At 40.8% G+C, this 14,929-nt stretch overlaps 1 protein-coding gene across 1 annotated transcript in view; it reads right to left on the reverse strand.

The window, feature by feature from the left end:
• Window positions 1-1,838: 1,838 nt before the first annotated feature.
• Window positions 1,839-14,929, reverse strand: part of SNX15 (sorting nexin 15) — a 47,810-nt gene continuing 34,719 nt past the window's right edge. The window contains exons 6-8 of the mRNA XM_075837158.1: window positions 3,710-3,850; window positions 2,633-2,860; window positions 1,839-2,399 (exon numbers count right to left, since the gene is read on the reverse strand). Coding sequence (XP_075693273.1) covers window positions 2,293-2,399; window positions 2,633-2,860; window positions 3,710-3,850 — 476 coding nt within the window. The 3' untranslated portion in view covers window positions 1,839-2,292. The remainder of the gene's footprint in view (window positions 2,400-2,632; window positions 2,861-3,709; window positions 3,851-14,929) is intronic.

The raw sequence follows: 14,929 nt of genomic DNA on the forward strand, positions 1-14,929 counted from the left end.
AGACTAATTCCAATGAATTCAGCAAAACAACTGTTTGGTCAAAATGCTAACTTTACCCCTAAAAAAAATTCCTTGAGGGGTGTAGTTTCCAAAATGGGGTCACTTTTGGGGGGTTTCCACTATTTTGGTTCCTCCAGTGCATTGTAAACGCGACACGGCACTGAAAAATATTCCAGCAAAATCAGAAATCCAAATTGCGCTCCTTCCCTTCTGAGCCCTGCTGTGGGTCAAAACAGCAGTTTATTACCACATATGGGGTATTGCTATAAATCGGAAGAAATTGCTTTACATATGTTGGGGTGTTTTTTCTACTTTATTCCTTGTAAAAATTTAAAATTTCTATGTTTTTTCAGAAAAAAAGTAGATTTTCATCTTGACATACTAATTCAAATAAATTTAGCAAAAAACCTGTGGGTTCAAAATTCTAACTATATCCATAGATAAATTCCTTGAGGGGTGTAGTTTCCAAAATGGGGTCACTTTTGGGGGGGGGGGGTTCTTTACTGTTAAGGTACCGCAAGACATATTCAAACCTAACATGGTGCCTAAAATATATTCTAAAAAAAGGAGGCCCCAAAATCCTCTAGGTACTCCTTTGCTTCTGAGGCCTGTGTTTCAGTAAATTACCGCACTAGGGCCACATGTGGGATATTTCTAAAAACTGCAGAATCTGGGCAATAAATATGGAGTTGCATTTCTTGGGTAAAACCTTCTGCGGTACAGAAAAAATGTATTACAAATGAATTTTCAAAAAGAAATACTTTGCTTTAATTCCTGTGAAACGCCTAAAGGGTTAAAACACTTTCTGAATGCTGTTTTGAATACTTTGAGGGGTGCAGTTTTCAAAATGGGGTGATTTATGGGGATTTTAATATATAAGGCCCTCAAAGCCACTTCAGAACTGAACTGGTCCCTGAAAAAATAGCCTTTTGAAATTTTCTTGAAAATATGAGAAATTGCTGCTAAAGTTCTAAGCCTTGTAACGTCCTAGAAAAATAAAAGAATGTTCAAAAAACGATGCAAACATAAAGTAGACATATGGGAAATGTAAACTAGTAACTATTTTGTGTAATATTACTATCTGTTTTACAAGTAGATATATTTAAATTTAGAAAAAAGGAAATTTTTGCTAATTCTCTAAATCTTGGTGTTTTTTACAAATAAATATTAAATTTATCGACCAAATTTTTTCCCTAACATAAAGTACAATATGTCACGAGAAAACAATCTCAGAATCACTTGGATAGGTAAAAGCATTCCAGAGTTATTACCACATAAAGTGACACGTCAGATTTGAAAAATTGGCTTCGTCCTGAAGGCCAAAACAGGCTCAGTCCTGAAAGGGTTAATAAAGAGTCCTCAGTGGCAGATATATTTGGTAATGAACATTTTTGTTTACAGGATTATTTTCCATCCAATTTTAAGTTATTGCTATGCTGGATGATAACCAACAGAAGAATTGTGAAACTAATTTACAACCCATATGATCACTATTACCGCTCCCACAGTAGGGTTTTTTGGAGTTTTGGCAGATTTTGTGTGCCCCGATTTATGAGAACACATACATGTATTTTCCATGCAAGTTTACAGGGTGTCTGCTTTCAAGAAATGTAGGTGTTGGAAGCATTCATCAGAAAGTCTACATTAATAAAATATAATGATGGGGGTGTATGATGAATTGTTCATAACATCCCCCAGCAAAAAGGCCTAAAGTGTCTCAGCCAACAGAAATTACATATTCTCAATATATTACATGATATTGAGAATCAAGGAGTTAATAATTTTACAGTTATATATTATATAAGAAGTGACACATTATTACAACGAATCATACCAAATCTGATCCATGCATTAGATTTATTTAAAAAGAAAAAAAATTATAATATGGGATTATAAAACGACTCCTGGGTTAATGTAAGACACGCAAATTGTGCATTTATCACTTGGCTTCAGCCACTTATGAACAGGACCTTCCAGTTATGATGCAAACAAGTATTACCAGGTAAACAGAACATTCTTTAAAATAAACGCCAAAGCACTTCTGTGAGAGGAACGTTCCAGTATTAGCGGTGTCCAAACGTTTTTCCAAACAATTAAAAAAAAAAAAAAACACACAATAAAAAAAAGTAATGGAAGCACTTGGTTCTAGATTCCACTTTGGAGCAATCAATCCTTTGTTCTAGGTCAGATAGGAAGTGCCCAATTTTTACCTTGGTAATTCCACCTCTGAAATAAAATATCATTTCAAAAGTCACTTTGTACCAGACCGGGGAACCTTCTTTATTAGGAGAATCACTCCGTGCTCCCACCCATATGGTCCTGAAAGATTTGTTCTGCGTGATGAAGATATTCTGCCGTTCTCCGCCTCACAGCATCTCGTCTGTCTGGACAGCGGTCATCTGATAGGGGAAAATAATATTGAAGTCATACATGGATATAGGCACAAAATGGTAGGTCTGCATGCAAAATTGAATTTCGTAATTATTTGTGCCATCCTCAAATTAGGAGAGCTAGGAGGAGGACTCCATTGCTGGAGCAGAGACCCGTTTTTTCTAGCCGCTACATCACTCATGAATTACAGTGTCTTGCATTTGAGTGGAGTTCCGTGTACGGATAATTCGTTCGTTATCACCTTTCACGCCTTTTAATAAGACATCCACAGCATTTCTGAATAGTCTGAAGGCTTCTGGGTAATCTCCAGCTGACTCCCTCTCCATTGCCTTCTGGACTTCAGCTGTTGCTTGTGATAGATACAATGCTCCGTCTTCTTCACTGGGAGGAAGGGCAGGTGTCAGCTCCTCAACTTCAGACCGCAAAGACAACAGGTTCAAAGAGGACTCGGTCTCCAGTGCTGCACCGTCTACAGTCACGACACAACATAGAACGGATTATATAGAGTATATGCATATACTATACACTGTATACGTATAGCAGATCAGAAGAAGGTAAACTGTAGAGGTTCAGTAAAAAGACTAATATGGATTAAAAAAAAAAAAAATGAAAAATGATATGTGAATGTTTACTCAATGTGCTCAATAAAAGACATGAATAGTTCCACTGGATGTGCGGTATCAGTTTAGCTTGTGTTGGTCTAGAATTGTGACATAGATAACAATCAGACCACATGTTATTAGTAATCAATGCGAAAATCCATGTAATTACAAAGAGTTCACTTACTTTTTCTTGCAAAGGATATATGTGTAGACGCTTCTATTTTTTTTTACCACTAGGTGTCAGCAGTTCACTCAGTTTACAATCATATGTAAACATGCAGCTAATATCAGTGCAGTCGATTTTTTTGGGGATGGTCACACATAATAATCTCAGCCTGCTACTGCATTTGTAGGAATACTAGATAAAAGGTCTAATATGGAGTACATTGGTTGGAAAGACACTGATCTTTCCTTCCTGACATACTGTACATGACTGTATTTGTGGTCTGTGTCCCTTGATAGGTTTCTTTTTTTTTTCCTGCCTAAAAAGGAAAACTCCAGCCGGAGAAAGAAGGGATGGCTTTCCTTTGGGAAAGGATTTGCTTTTTTGCTCACATTTTTGGCCCCCAAAAAAAACATATCAAATATATATATTGCTGTAAATGAACACGTCCTATAATAAAAAGAGCAGGCCGACCAATGCCAAAATGATGTTTTAACATACCATACAGAACGGTTCACAAAATGATGAGTTACTGCCACAAAGATATTCATACCTTCTGCATAACAAGGGTCAAAGAGTGCCAAGTCATAGGGAGCCAATGTTTTTGGAGCGGATATTGGATTCGTTGTCTCTTCCTTTTCGCTCTGACAAACATCTTCACTCAGATCAAACAGCAAATCAAACTGACTTGGCTCTGCAAGAAATACCTCACAGTAAATATTTCAGAAAAATTCTACTGTATATTTAAACCCAGGAAATGTCTTCATTGGTAAAATATGTTAAAAGGTTTATTACATTTTCAGCAAATAATTGTTCTTATTTGGATAATGAAAAGTTATACAAATTTCTAAGTATACTTTATGTATGAATTCCTGATGGTTTTCAAGATCTTTGCTTGCTGTCATTCAATAGCAATTGTAATGACGGAGTAGGGAGACCGACAGGTGAGCCCTAATCTACCCGCCACTCAGTCCCTGCCTACTTGCAATGACCCGTCCTAGGCGACGGCGTACAACTGGGAGACGGTCCCTACGCTCAATAAGTGCACGACAGACAAACAGACAAGGGTACACAGAAGTTAGGGAAATGGGGCAGTTGCAACGAGAGTAGTGAACGAGCCGAGTCAAACCAGGAGTGTACGAGGTACCAAACGCAGAGCAGGAGAATTGTCAGTAAAGCCAGGGCCAAAATGAAGCAGAGGACAAAATGTTCAAGCAGCAGCAGCAGAGCCAGGAAACAGAATCACAGGCAAAGGAGGAGCAGGAAATGCAGGTATAAATAGACAGAGGGTGGGAGCTAGCTCCGTCTGGCCAGGCAGTGATGGGCTCTCCCACTCCTCAGCCTCCCAGCCTGACTGGTAGAAGATCGTATCACTCTCTCAGACTTAGGAGCAGGTGCAGACTGATTACCCACGGGCGTCGACACAGAAGCTGTGTCTGGCAGATCCTTTACAGCAATGTTTAAGGTTTACTTTCAGTGGAAAAAAATCTGTCCTGGTCACATGATGGTCACAGAGGTGCTCGGCTCATAACAACGACCAGGTCATCACACAACAATTAGGCCCCATGCACACGAACTTGCTTTTGCTCACGCAATTCCCCCGAAAATCCACGGGAGAAAATCGAGGCCCCATTCATTTCTATGGGTCCATGCACACGACCGTGGTTTCCACGGTCCGTGCATAACCCAGGAGCCTGGACCGCAGAAAGAACGGACATGTCTTATTACGGCCGTGTTCTGCAGTCCAGGCTCATAGAAAATAACGGGTGACACTCTGCGGCCGACCCGAAAATCACGGTTGTGCACATGGCAACGTTCGTGTGTATGAGGCCTAATGCTCTATTCACACGACAGGCTCTGAGTGTCAGCCGATAAAAACGGCTGTTTTGGTCGGTTTCTGTTTTTAATGGACGATTTTGATCCCGCTTTGCATTCGTTTTTTTCCCTGTCCATTTTAAAAACAGATGAATTTCATTTGTCAAATTAAAATCTAGATTTTTGACTCCACAGTAGCCACCTCTAGCAGATACAACACTGTACACTATCTTTCTACCATTGCATTCAGATATTATTCAGAAATTTCTTCCCAACATTGTTGCAGAAGTTCCCACAAACGTGCTGAACTTGTAGGTTGCTTTGCTTTCACGTTCTGTCCAGTTCATCCCAAACAAGCTCAATGGGGTTTAAAGAGGCTCTGTCACCAGATTTTGCAGCCCCTATCTGCTATTGCAGCAGATAGGCGCTGCAATGTAGATTACAGTAACGTTTTTATTTTTTAAAAACGAGCATTTTTGGCCAAGTTATGACCATTTTCGTATTTATGCAAATGAGGCTTGCAAAAGTACAACTGGGCGTGTTGAAAAGTAAAAGTACAACTGGGCGTGTATTATGTGTGTACATCGGGGCGTGTTTACTACTTTTACTAGCTGGGCGTTGTGTATAGAAGTGTCATCCATTTCTCTTCACAACGCCCAGCTTCTGGCAGTGCAGCACTGTGACGTCACTCACAGGTCCTGCATCGAGTCGGCACCAGAGGCTACACTTGATTCTGCAGCAGCATCAGCGTTTGCAGGTAAGTAGCTACATCGACTTACCTGCAAACGCCGATGCTGCTGCAGAATCATCTGTAGCCTCTGGTGCCGACACGATGCAGGACCTGTGAGTGACGTCACAGTGCTGCACTGCCAGAAGCTGGGCGTTGTGAAGAGAAATGGATGACACTTCTATACACAACGCCCAGCTAGTAAAAGTAGTAAACACGCCCCGATGTACGCACATAATACACGCCCAGTTGTACTTTTACTTTTCAACACGCCCAGTTGTACTTTTGCAAGCCTCATTTGCATAAATACGAAAATGGTCATAACTTGGCCAAAAATGCTCGTTTTTTAAAAATAAAAACGTTACTGTAATCTACATTGCAGCGCCTATCTGCTGCAATAGCAGATAGGGGCTGCAAAATCTGGTGACAGAGCCTCTTTAAGTCTGGAGACTGTGCAAAGACATTTTAATACCCAAATATTTAACGTTTTTCCCCAGGTATTCCACTCTTATATTTCTTTGTATTTTTACATCCATATTATCAAGGAGAAGGAATATGGATTTCTCCCAGTTTATTTTAACCGCTTCCCGACCGCCCACTGTATATTCACGTCAGCACTTGCTGGGCTCTGTGCAGCGCCGACGTGAATTCACGGTGGGTGTTAAAAGCGCGGTCCGGGTGTCTCAGAGTAGCGCTGACACCCGGATCGCGCTGTTAACCCCTGCCTCTGGTCCCGGAGACATGACCGGGACCTAATTGGTTCAGGTCCCGGTCATGTGATCGCAGGGAAAGTGTGTTGTAGCAACGAACTGGAAAGTTTGTTGCTATAACAAACTGGAAAGTTTGTTGCTACAACAAAACTTTCCCGGGGACCGATTGCTGGTGCTGCAGTCGGTTATAAGGCAGAACCGGGGGCTATACAACAGCCCCCGGGTCTGCCATGCACAGCAGCCTATGAGAACCAGCCGGATGCTGGTTCTCATTAGCTTCCTGTCAGTGTGACTCTCAGCGTCACACTGACAGTTTATAATACGTTACACTACCTAGGTAGTGTAATGTAATATAGCAGCGATCAGTGCTGCCAGGCTTCAAGTAAAACAAGTAAAAAATAAAGTAATAAAAAAGTTTTATAAAAGTGTAAGAACAAGTTATAAAAGTTAAAAAAAAAAAAAATAATGCTTTTTTTCCTATAATAAGTCTTTTATTATAGGAAAAAAATGAAAATGTTAAAAAAAAAGTACACATATTTGGTATCACCGCGTTCGTAACGACCCAAACTATAAAACTATAAAATTATTTTTCCCGCACGGTGAACATCGCAAAAAAAAATAATTAAAAAACAATGTCAGAATCACTTTTTTTTGGTCATCAACCCTCCCAAAATATAGAATAAAAAGGGATCAAAAAGTCGCATGTACCCCAAAATAGTACCAATAAAAACTACAACCCGTCCCGCAAAAAACAAGCCCTTACACCGCTTTTTTGACGGAAAAATATAAAATTATGACTCTCAGAATATGGTGACACAAAAAAGAAATAATTTTATCAAAGTGATTTTATTGCGCAATCGCCACAAAACATAAAAAACCTATATACATATGGTATCGCCGTAATCGTACCGACCCGCAGAATAAAGTAAAATGTCATTTATACCGCATGGTGAAAAGTGTAAAAAAAAAATACAAAAAACATTGTCAGAATTTATGTTTCTTTGTCACTTTGCTTCCAAAAAAAATCGAATAAAAAGTGATAAAAAAAAAAAATCACATGTACCCTAAAATGGTACTAATGAAAAGTACAGATTGTCCCGCAACAAATAAGCCCCACACGGCTCCGTTGGAGAAAAAAGAAAAAAGTTCTGTCTCTCAGACTATGGCGATGCAAAATGTGCAGAGTGTCCAAAAGCGGATAGGATCGGGCGCCATTTATCAGTGCGACAAAGGCCACATATCTGCGAATTATTATTTATGTACCCCATTATTATACCCTCTTATTATGCCCTGATGTACTCTGCCCAGTTTACACATACCCCCACATTATAAACTGAGATACCAGCAAAACGCCAAACAGAACAGTTACCAAGCAAAATCTGCGCTCCAAAAGCCAAATGGCGCTCCCTCCCTTCTGAACTCCACAGCGTGCCCAAACACCAGCTTACGTCCACATATATGACATTTTATATCCGGGAGAACCCGCTCAACATTGTATGAGGTATTTGTCTTCAGTGGCACAAACTGGGCACAATATATTGTGCATTAAAATGGCATATCAGTGGAATGCCCGCTCCATATTCTGCAGGTGTCCGCTGTGTATTACAGCTGACACCTGGGACTAACGGACAGGAACAGCGATCGCGCTGTTACAGGAGCCTGTAAAATGACATTATACTGCAATACATTAGTACTGCAGTGTATTGTACCAGTGACCTAATGATCGCTCGTTCCAGTCCCCTAAAGGGACTTTTGGGAGGTTTCCACTGTTTTGGTACCTCAGGGGCTTTGCATATGCGACATGACACCCGAAAACCATTCCAGCTAAATTTGAGCTCCAAAAGCCAAATATTGTTCCTTCCCTCCTGAGTCCTGCCGTGGGTCCAAACAGCAGTTTATTACCACATATGGTGTATTGCTGAAATCGGGACAAATTGCTTTACAAATTTTGGGGTAATTTTTCTCCTTTATTCATTGTAAAAATTAAACCTTTCTATGTTTTTTCAGAAAAAAGTAGATTTTCATTTTCACGGCCTAATTCCACTAAATTCAGCAAAAAAACTGTGGGGTCAAAATGCTAACTATACCCCTAGAACAATTCCTTGAGGGGTGTAGTCTTCAAAATGGGGTCAGTTTTGGGGGGATTCCACTGTTTTGTTTACTCCAGGGCGTTGCAAACGCGACATGGCACTGAAAAACAATCCAGTAAAATCTGCGCTTCAAAATCCAAATGGCGCTCCTTCCCTTCTGAGCTCTGCCGTGGGTCCAAACAGCAGTTTAGTACCACATATGGGGTATTGGCGCAATCGGGAGAAGTAGCTTTACAGATTGTGGAGTGCTTTTTAATCTTTATTCCTTGCAAATATTATTTTTTTTTATATTTTTTCAGAAAAAAAAAGTAGATTTTCACTTTCACAGACAAACTCCAATAAATATAGCAAAATACCTGTGGGGTCATGATGCTCATTATAGCCCTAGATAAATTCCTTGAGGTGTGTAGTTTCCAAAACTGTCTCACTTTTGGGGGATTTCCACTGTTTTGGCACCACAAGACCTCTTCAAACCTGACATGGTGCCTAAAATATATTCTAATAAAAAAGAGGCCTCATAATCCACTAGGTGCTCCTTTGCTTCTGAGGCCGGTGTTTCAGTCCATTAGCACACTAGAGCCACATGTGGGATATTTCTAAAAACTGCAGAATCTGGGCAATAAATATTGAGTTGCATTTATCGGGTAAAACCTTCTGTGTTACAGAAAAAAATGTATTACAAATGAATTTCAGCAAAAAAAATAAAATTTGTAAATTTCAAACTTTCTGAATGCTATTTTGAATACTTTGAGGGGTGAAGTTTTTAATATGGGGTCTATCTAGTACATAAGGCCCTCAAAGCCACTTCAGAACTGAACTGGTCCCTGTAAAAATAGCCTTTTGAAATTTTCTTGAAAATGTGAGAAATTGCTGCTAAAGTTCTAAACGTTGTAACGTCCTAGAAAAATAAAATAATGTTCAAAAAACTATGCAAATACAAAGTAGACATATGGAATATATAAAATAGTAACTAACTATTTTGTGTGGTATTACTATCAGTTTTACAAGCAGATACATTTAAAAAGAGAAAAATCATAATTTTTGCAAATTTTCTCTACATTTTGGTGTTTTTCACAAATAAGCAATGAATTTATTGACCAAATTTTTCCACTAACAAAGTACAATATGTCACGAGAAAACAATTTCAGAATCGCTTGGATAGGAAAAAGCATTATTAAAATGGGGCTGGTCATGAAGGTCAAAATGAGCTCGGTCTTGAAAGGGTTAAGGCCTGAGAATTCACCAAACTTTTGGATCTTGAGAATTAAATAGTCCATCTTCTGCTCTGGATCCACTAAATCGAATATAAAGATCGTCCGCGTAAAGGACTATCTTGCCCTCCCTTCCCTCAACGCCAAACCCTACAATGTTCCTATCCTCCCTTATCGAACCAGCTAGCGTCTCAACAGCCATTGCAAACAGGGGGAGAAAGGACAGCCCAGTCTTGTGCCCCTGGTTAGACAAAAAAAAACAAACTATTTCTACCGTTTATACGAATATTTATCCAAAGTATAATAAATTTTACTAAAATTAATAAAAACTTTCCCCAAATCCTGGTTTCTTCATAACAGCCCATAGGAAGCCCCAACCCACACTGTCAAACACTTTCACAGCGTCTAAAGACAGGATGGAGCGGGGGAACCCCCCATGTCGGTACCCGGATGTTTCCATATACAGTACGAATACATGGTCTTACTGATCTACCACGGATAAAAACCCTTCTGGTCTGCAAGAATCACTGTGGGGACTACCTTTGCCAGTCTCCCTGCCAACACCTTAGGCAAAAAGTTTGACATCAGTGTTTAGCAGAGATCGGCCTATATGACTCCACTTCCCAGGTTTTTTTTTATCAGGTTTTAATATCAAAATAATATTGGCTTCTGTCATGGTAGTAGGTAATCTACCTACCTCCTTTGCAGAAACCTGTGCTTTTAGCAGGGCTGGCAGTAATTCTTCTCTATGTTCCCTATATAGTTCGAAAGGAAAACCATCCAATCCAGGAGCTGTAGTTCTTTTTACTTTTCTTAATGCACATTTAAGTTAATGGTTGATCCAGACTCTCTCTTTGGGCACTTGTCAGGGTTACGAGTGAAATTGAATTCAGAAACCCTATAAATTGTTCCTCCTCATAATTGGCTTCTGAATTATACAGATTTGAATAGAACTTTCTAGACCAAATTCTATCCCATCCCTAATCAATCTTCCTCATTTTAAGGCCTCATGCACACGAACGTATTTTTGTCCTCCCGTAAATACTGGCGTAAATACGGGTCCTTGGTCACACGTATTCGACCCGTATTGCACCAGTATTTACGGACCCGTGCCCGTAAATACGGGTCCAGTGTCACCAGTACTCCACCCGTATTTACAGGCACGTTTTCGCTGCAAAATTGAACTGCACTAATCGGCAGCCCTTCTCCCTATCAGTGCAGGATAGAGAGAAGGGACAGCCCTTTCCGCAGAAAAAGTAAAAGAAATTCATACTTACCCGGCCGTTGTCTTGGTGACGCGTCCCTCTCTTGACATCCAGCCCGACCTCCCTGGATGACGCGGCAGTCCATGTGACCGCTGCATCCTGTGATTGGCCTGTGATTGGCTGCCGCGGTCACATGGGCTGAAAAGTCATCACACGAGGCCGGACTGGAGCAAGAAGCAGGTTTACAGGTTGCTTTTACAGGTTGATTTATATTGTGATCGGTAGTTTCTGTCCAGGGTGCTGAAAGAGTTACTGCCGATCGTTTAACTCTTTCAGCACCCTGGACAGTGACTATTTACTGACGTCACCTAGCAACGCTCCCGTAATTACGGGTGCACACACGTAGTCACCTGTAATTACGAGAGCCCCATAGACTTCTATGGGCCTGCCCGTGCCGTAATTACGGCCTGACATAGGACATGTTCTATATTTTTCAACGGCACGGGCACCTTCCCGTAAGCATACGGGGAGGTACCCGTGGCCAATAGAAGTCCATGGGCCCGTAAAAACGTGCTGTAATTACGGCCCGTAATTACGGGCATTTTTACGTTCGTGTGCATGGGGCCTAAGTTACTGGAATTTTATAACTACCGCTTTCGTTTTTAATAGTATTCATTAACATTTGGTTTGGTTTACCAGGTTCACAATATTTTCGCTCTTCAAAGAAAAATTGCTTATTCCGTGCTCTCGTCACTATGCACTTTCTATATTCTACTTGCGCCTGGAGCAATTCATTTCGTGCTTTCGGGTTGGAAAATTTTCTTCAATTACAGCTTGTTGTTTACATTCATTTTCCACCTTGTTAAATTTAAACAAGACATCCCACAAATATACTTTTATAGTTTCCCATACTGTTAAGCTAGGTGCTGTATCCCAATTTAATTCTCAAATTTTTTCATCTGCTCTTTAATTTTTCCGAGTTTTGCATCAAAGTAAAACAGTGGGGGTTAATTTTTATTACCTTATCAATCCCCCCCCCTGTTGTTCCGTTTTTAACTCTATTAACCCCTTTCCGCACCAGGACACACCGGTAAATCCTGTATTGCAGTGCTTTAAGGCACCGGGAGGAACCGATGCGTCCTGGCTAAAAACTGTCACCATGTCAAAGGACAAGGTGACAGAACTGTGCCATCAACTGTTTATGACAGTTGATCGGCACAGTAAGACGGCAGGAGACCAATAACAGCGGTCCCCGGCCGGCTATTGCTGTGATTAGTCAGTCACAGCAGACTGACAGATCACAGCTCCCTGAGAAGGTGTATGTGATGAAGCTGGCTCAGAAGCGGAGCCAGCGATAATCACCCTCGGTTATCAGCTGTCCGACACCCCGCTGCAACGGCCAGGACCGGAGCTAGGCTCCGTTCCGGCCAATTGCCTCCTTAGATGCATCGATCAACGCGATCGCTGCATCGAAGTGTCTTGTAGCCTGTCGGCAGCCATGATGGTTGCCACGGGCGCGGGTGTCAGCTGTTTGTCACAGCTGACATCGTGCTCTAACGGCCAGGACCGGAGCTAGGCTCCGATCCGGCCGATTAACCCCTTAGATCGCACCCTATGGTTGCGAATGACAACCATCAGCACCCGCGGGTGTTTCGATGGTTGCTATGGCAACCGTAGATTAACACTCGCTTCCTAGTACGGAGGCCTATTAGGACCCGCCGGGATGCGAAGCCTAATAGACTTGCTGTCAGTGAATAGCTGACAGCTCTAATACACTGCATGTTGTAAAAAAGTAAAAAATAAGTTTCATGTTAAAAAAAACACTAGAACAGCCTTTTTTTCTATAATAAGTCTTTTATTATAGGAAAACACAAAAAAACATTTAAAAAAATACACATATGTGGTATCCCCGCGTCCTTAACGACCCAAACTATAAAAATATGACACTATTTTACCTGCACGGTGAAAAAAAATTATATAAAAAAAACTATTCCAGAATCGCTGTTTGTTAGTCACTATCCCTCGCAAAACAGAATAAAAAAAAAGGGATCTAAAAGTTGCATGTACCCCAAAATTATACCATTAAAAACTGCAGCCCGTCCAGCAAAAAACAAGCACTCCCACAGCTTTTTGGACGGAAAAATAAAAAAAAGTTATGGCTCTCAGAATATGGCGACACAAAAAATAAATTATTTAATCGTACCGACCCGCAGAATAAAAGTAAAATTGTCATTCATAGCGCATGGCGAATGCCATAAAAAAATAAATAAATAATAAAAACATTGCCAAAAAAATGAAATACAAAGTGATCAAAAAAATCGCATGTACCCCAAAATGGTACTAATGAAATCTACAGATTGTCCCGCAACAAATAAGCCCTCACACAGCTCCAGGGGAGAAAAAATAAAGAAGTTCTGGCTCTCAGAATATAGCAACGCAAAATGTGCAGAGAGTGTCCAAAAACGGATAAGATCTGGCACCATTTATCAGTGCGACGCTGGCCACAGATCTATGAAATATTATTTATTTACCCCATTATTATACCCTCTTATTATGCCCTGATGTACTCCGCACAGATTACATATACCCTGATGTACTCCGCACAGATTACATATGCCCCCACATCATAAACTGAAATACCAGCAAAACCCCAAACAAAACTACCACTAAGCAAAATCTGCGCTCCAAAAGCAAAATGGAGCTCCCTCCATTCTGAGCCCTGCAGCGTGCCCAAACAGCAGTTTACGTCCAAATATATGGCATTGCCATACCCGGGAGAACACGCTTAACAGTTTGAGGTGTTTGCCTTCAGTGGCACGAACTGGGCACAAAATACTGTGCACTAAAATGGCATATACCTGTGGAAATTTGCAATTTTCACTTTGCACCATCCACTGAGCATTCATTTCTAATAGAAAAAAAAAACCTGTGTGGTCAAAATGCTCACTACACCCCTTAATAAAATGCCTTCAGGGGTGCAGTTTTCAAAAAAATGGGGGTCACTACTTGAGGGTTTGTTTTACTATTTGACCCCAGAGCCCTGCCATTGTGGGCTAATGCTGCGAAAATCATCAAAATAGGCCTCACATTCGCCTTTCACTCCAAAGCCCTGTCATATGTCCAGGCAAATGATAAATGCCTTGAGGGGTGTATTTTACAAAATGGGGTCACTTCTCATGGTTTTACACTCTACTCTGGTACCTAAGGGGGCTCTGCAAATGCGACATGGTGCACATACACCAGTCCAGCAAAATCTGCGCTCTAAAAGCCAAATGGCGCTCCTTCCATTTTGAGCTCTGCCATGTGCCCTAACAGCAGTTTAGGACCACACATGGGGTATTGCCGTACTCAGGAGAAATTGGATAACAAAATATGTGTTGTTTTTTCTCCTATTACCCCTTGTGGAAAAAAATATTGGGTGCAAAACTACACATTTTAGGGAAAAAAATTTTTTTTTCATTTTCACTGCCTCATTCTAATACAATCTATGAAACACCTGTGGGATCAAAATGCTCAGTACACCCCTAGATGATTACCCTGAGGGGTAAAGTTTCCAAAATGGAGTCACTTCTCAGGGGTTTCTACTGTACGGGTACCTCAGGAGCTCTGCAAATGCGACATGACGCCCAAAAAACAATCAACCAAAATCTATATGCCAAGTAGCACTCCTGCCATTCTGAGCCCTGCGGTGTATCCAAGCAGCAGTTTATGACCACATATAGGGTATTGCCGTACTCGGGAGAAATTGCTTTACAATTGTTGGGGCGCTTTTTCTCCTTTATTCCTTGTGAAAATGAAAAAAAAACAAACAACATTTTAGTGGAAAGAATGCAGATTTTCATTTTCACTGCATAATTCCAATAAATCAGCAATAAAACAGTGGTGTCAAAATTCCACGAGGGGTGTAGTTTCCCAAATGGGGTCACTTTTGCCGGGTTTGCACTATTTTGGCCCCTCAGTGGCTTTGCAAATGTGACATGGGGCCGCAAACCATGCCAGCAAAACTTGAGCTCCA

This window comes from Rhinoderma darwinii, chromosome 9, assembly GCF_050947455.1.
Source record: "Rhinoderma darwinii isolate aRhiDar2 chromosome 9, aRhiDar2.hap1, whole genome shotgun sequence".
NCBI lineage: Eukaryota > Metazoa > Chordata > Amphibia > Anura > Rhinodermatidae > Rhinoderma > Rhinoderma darwinii.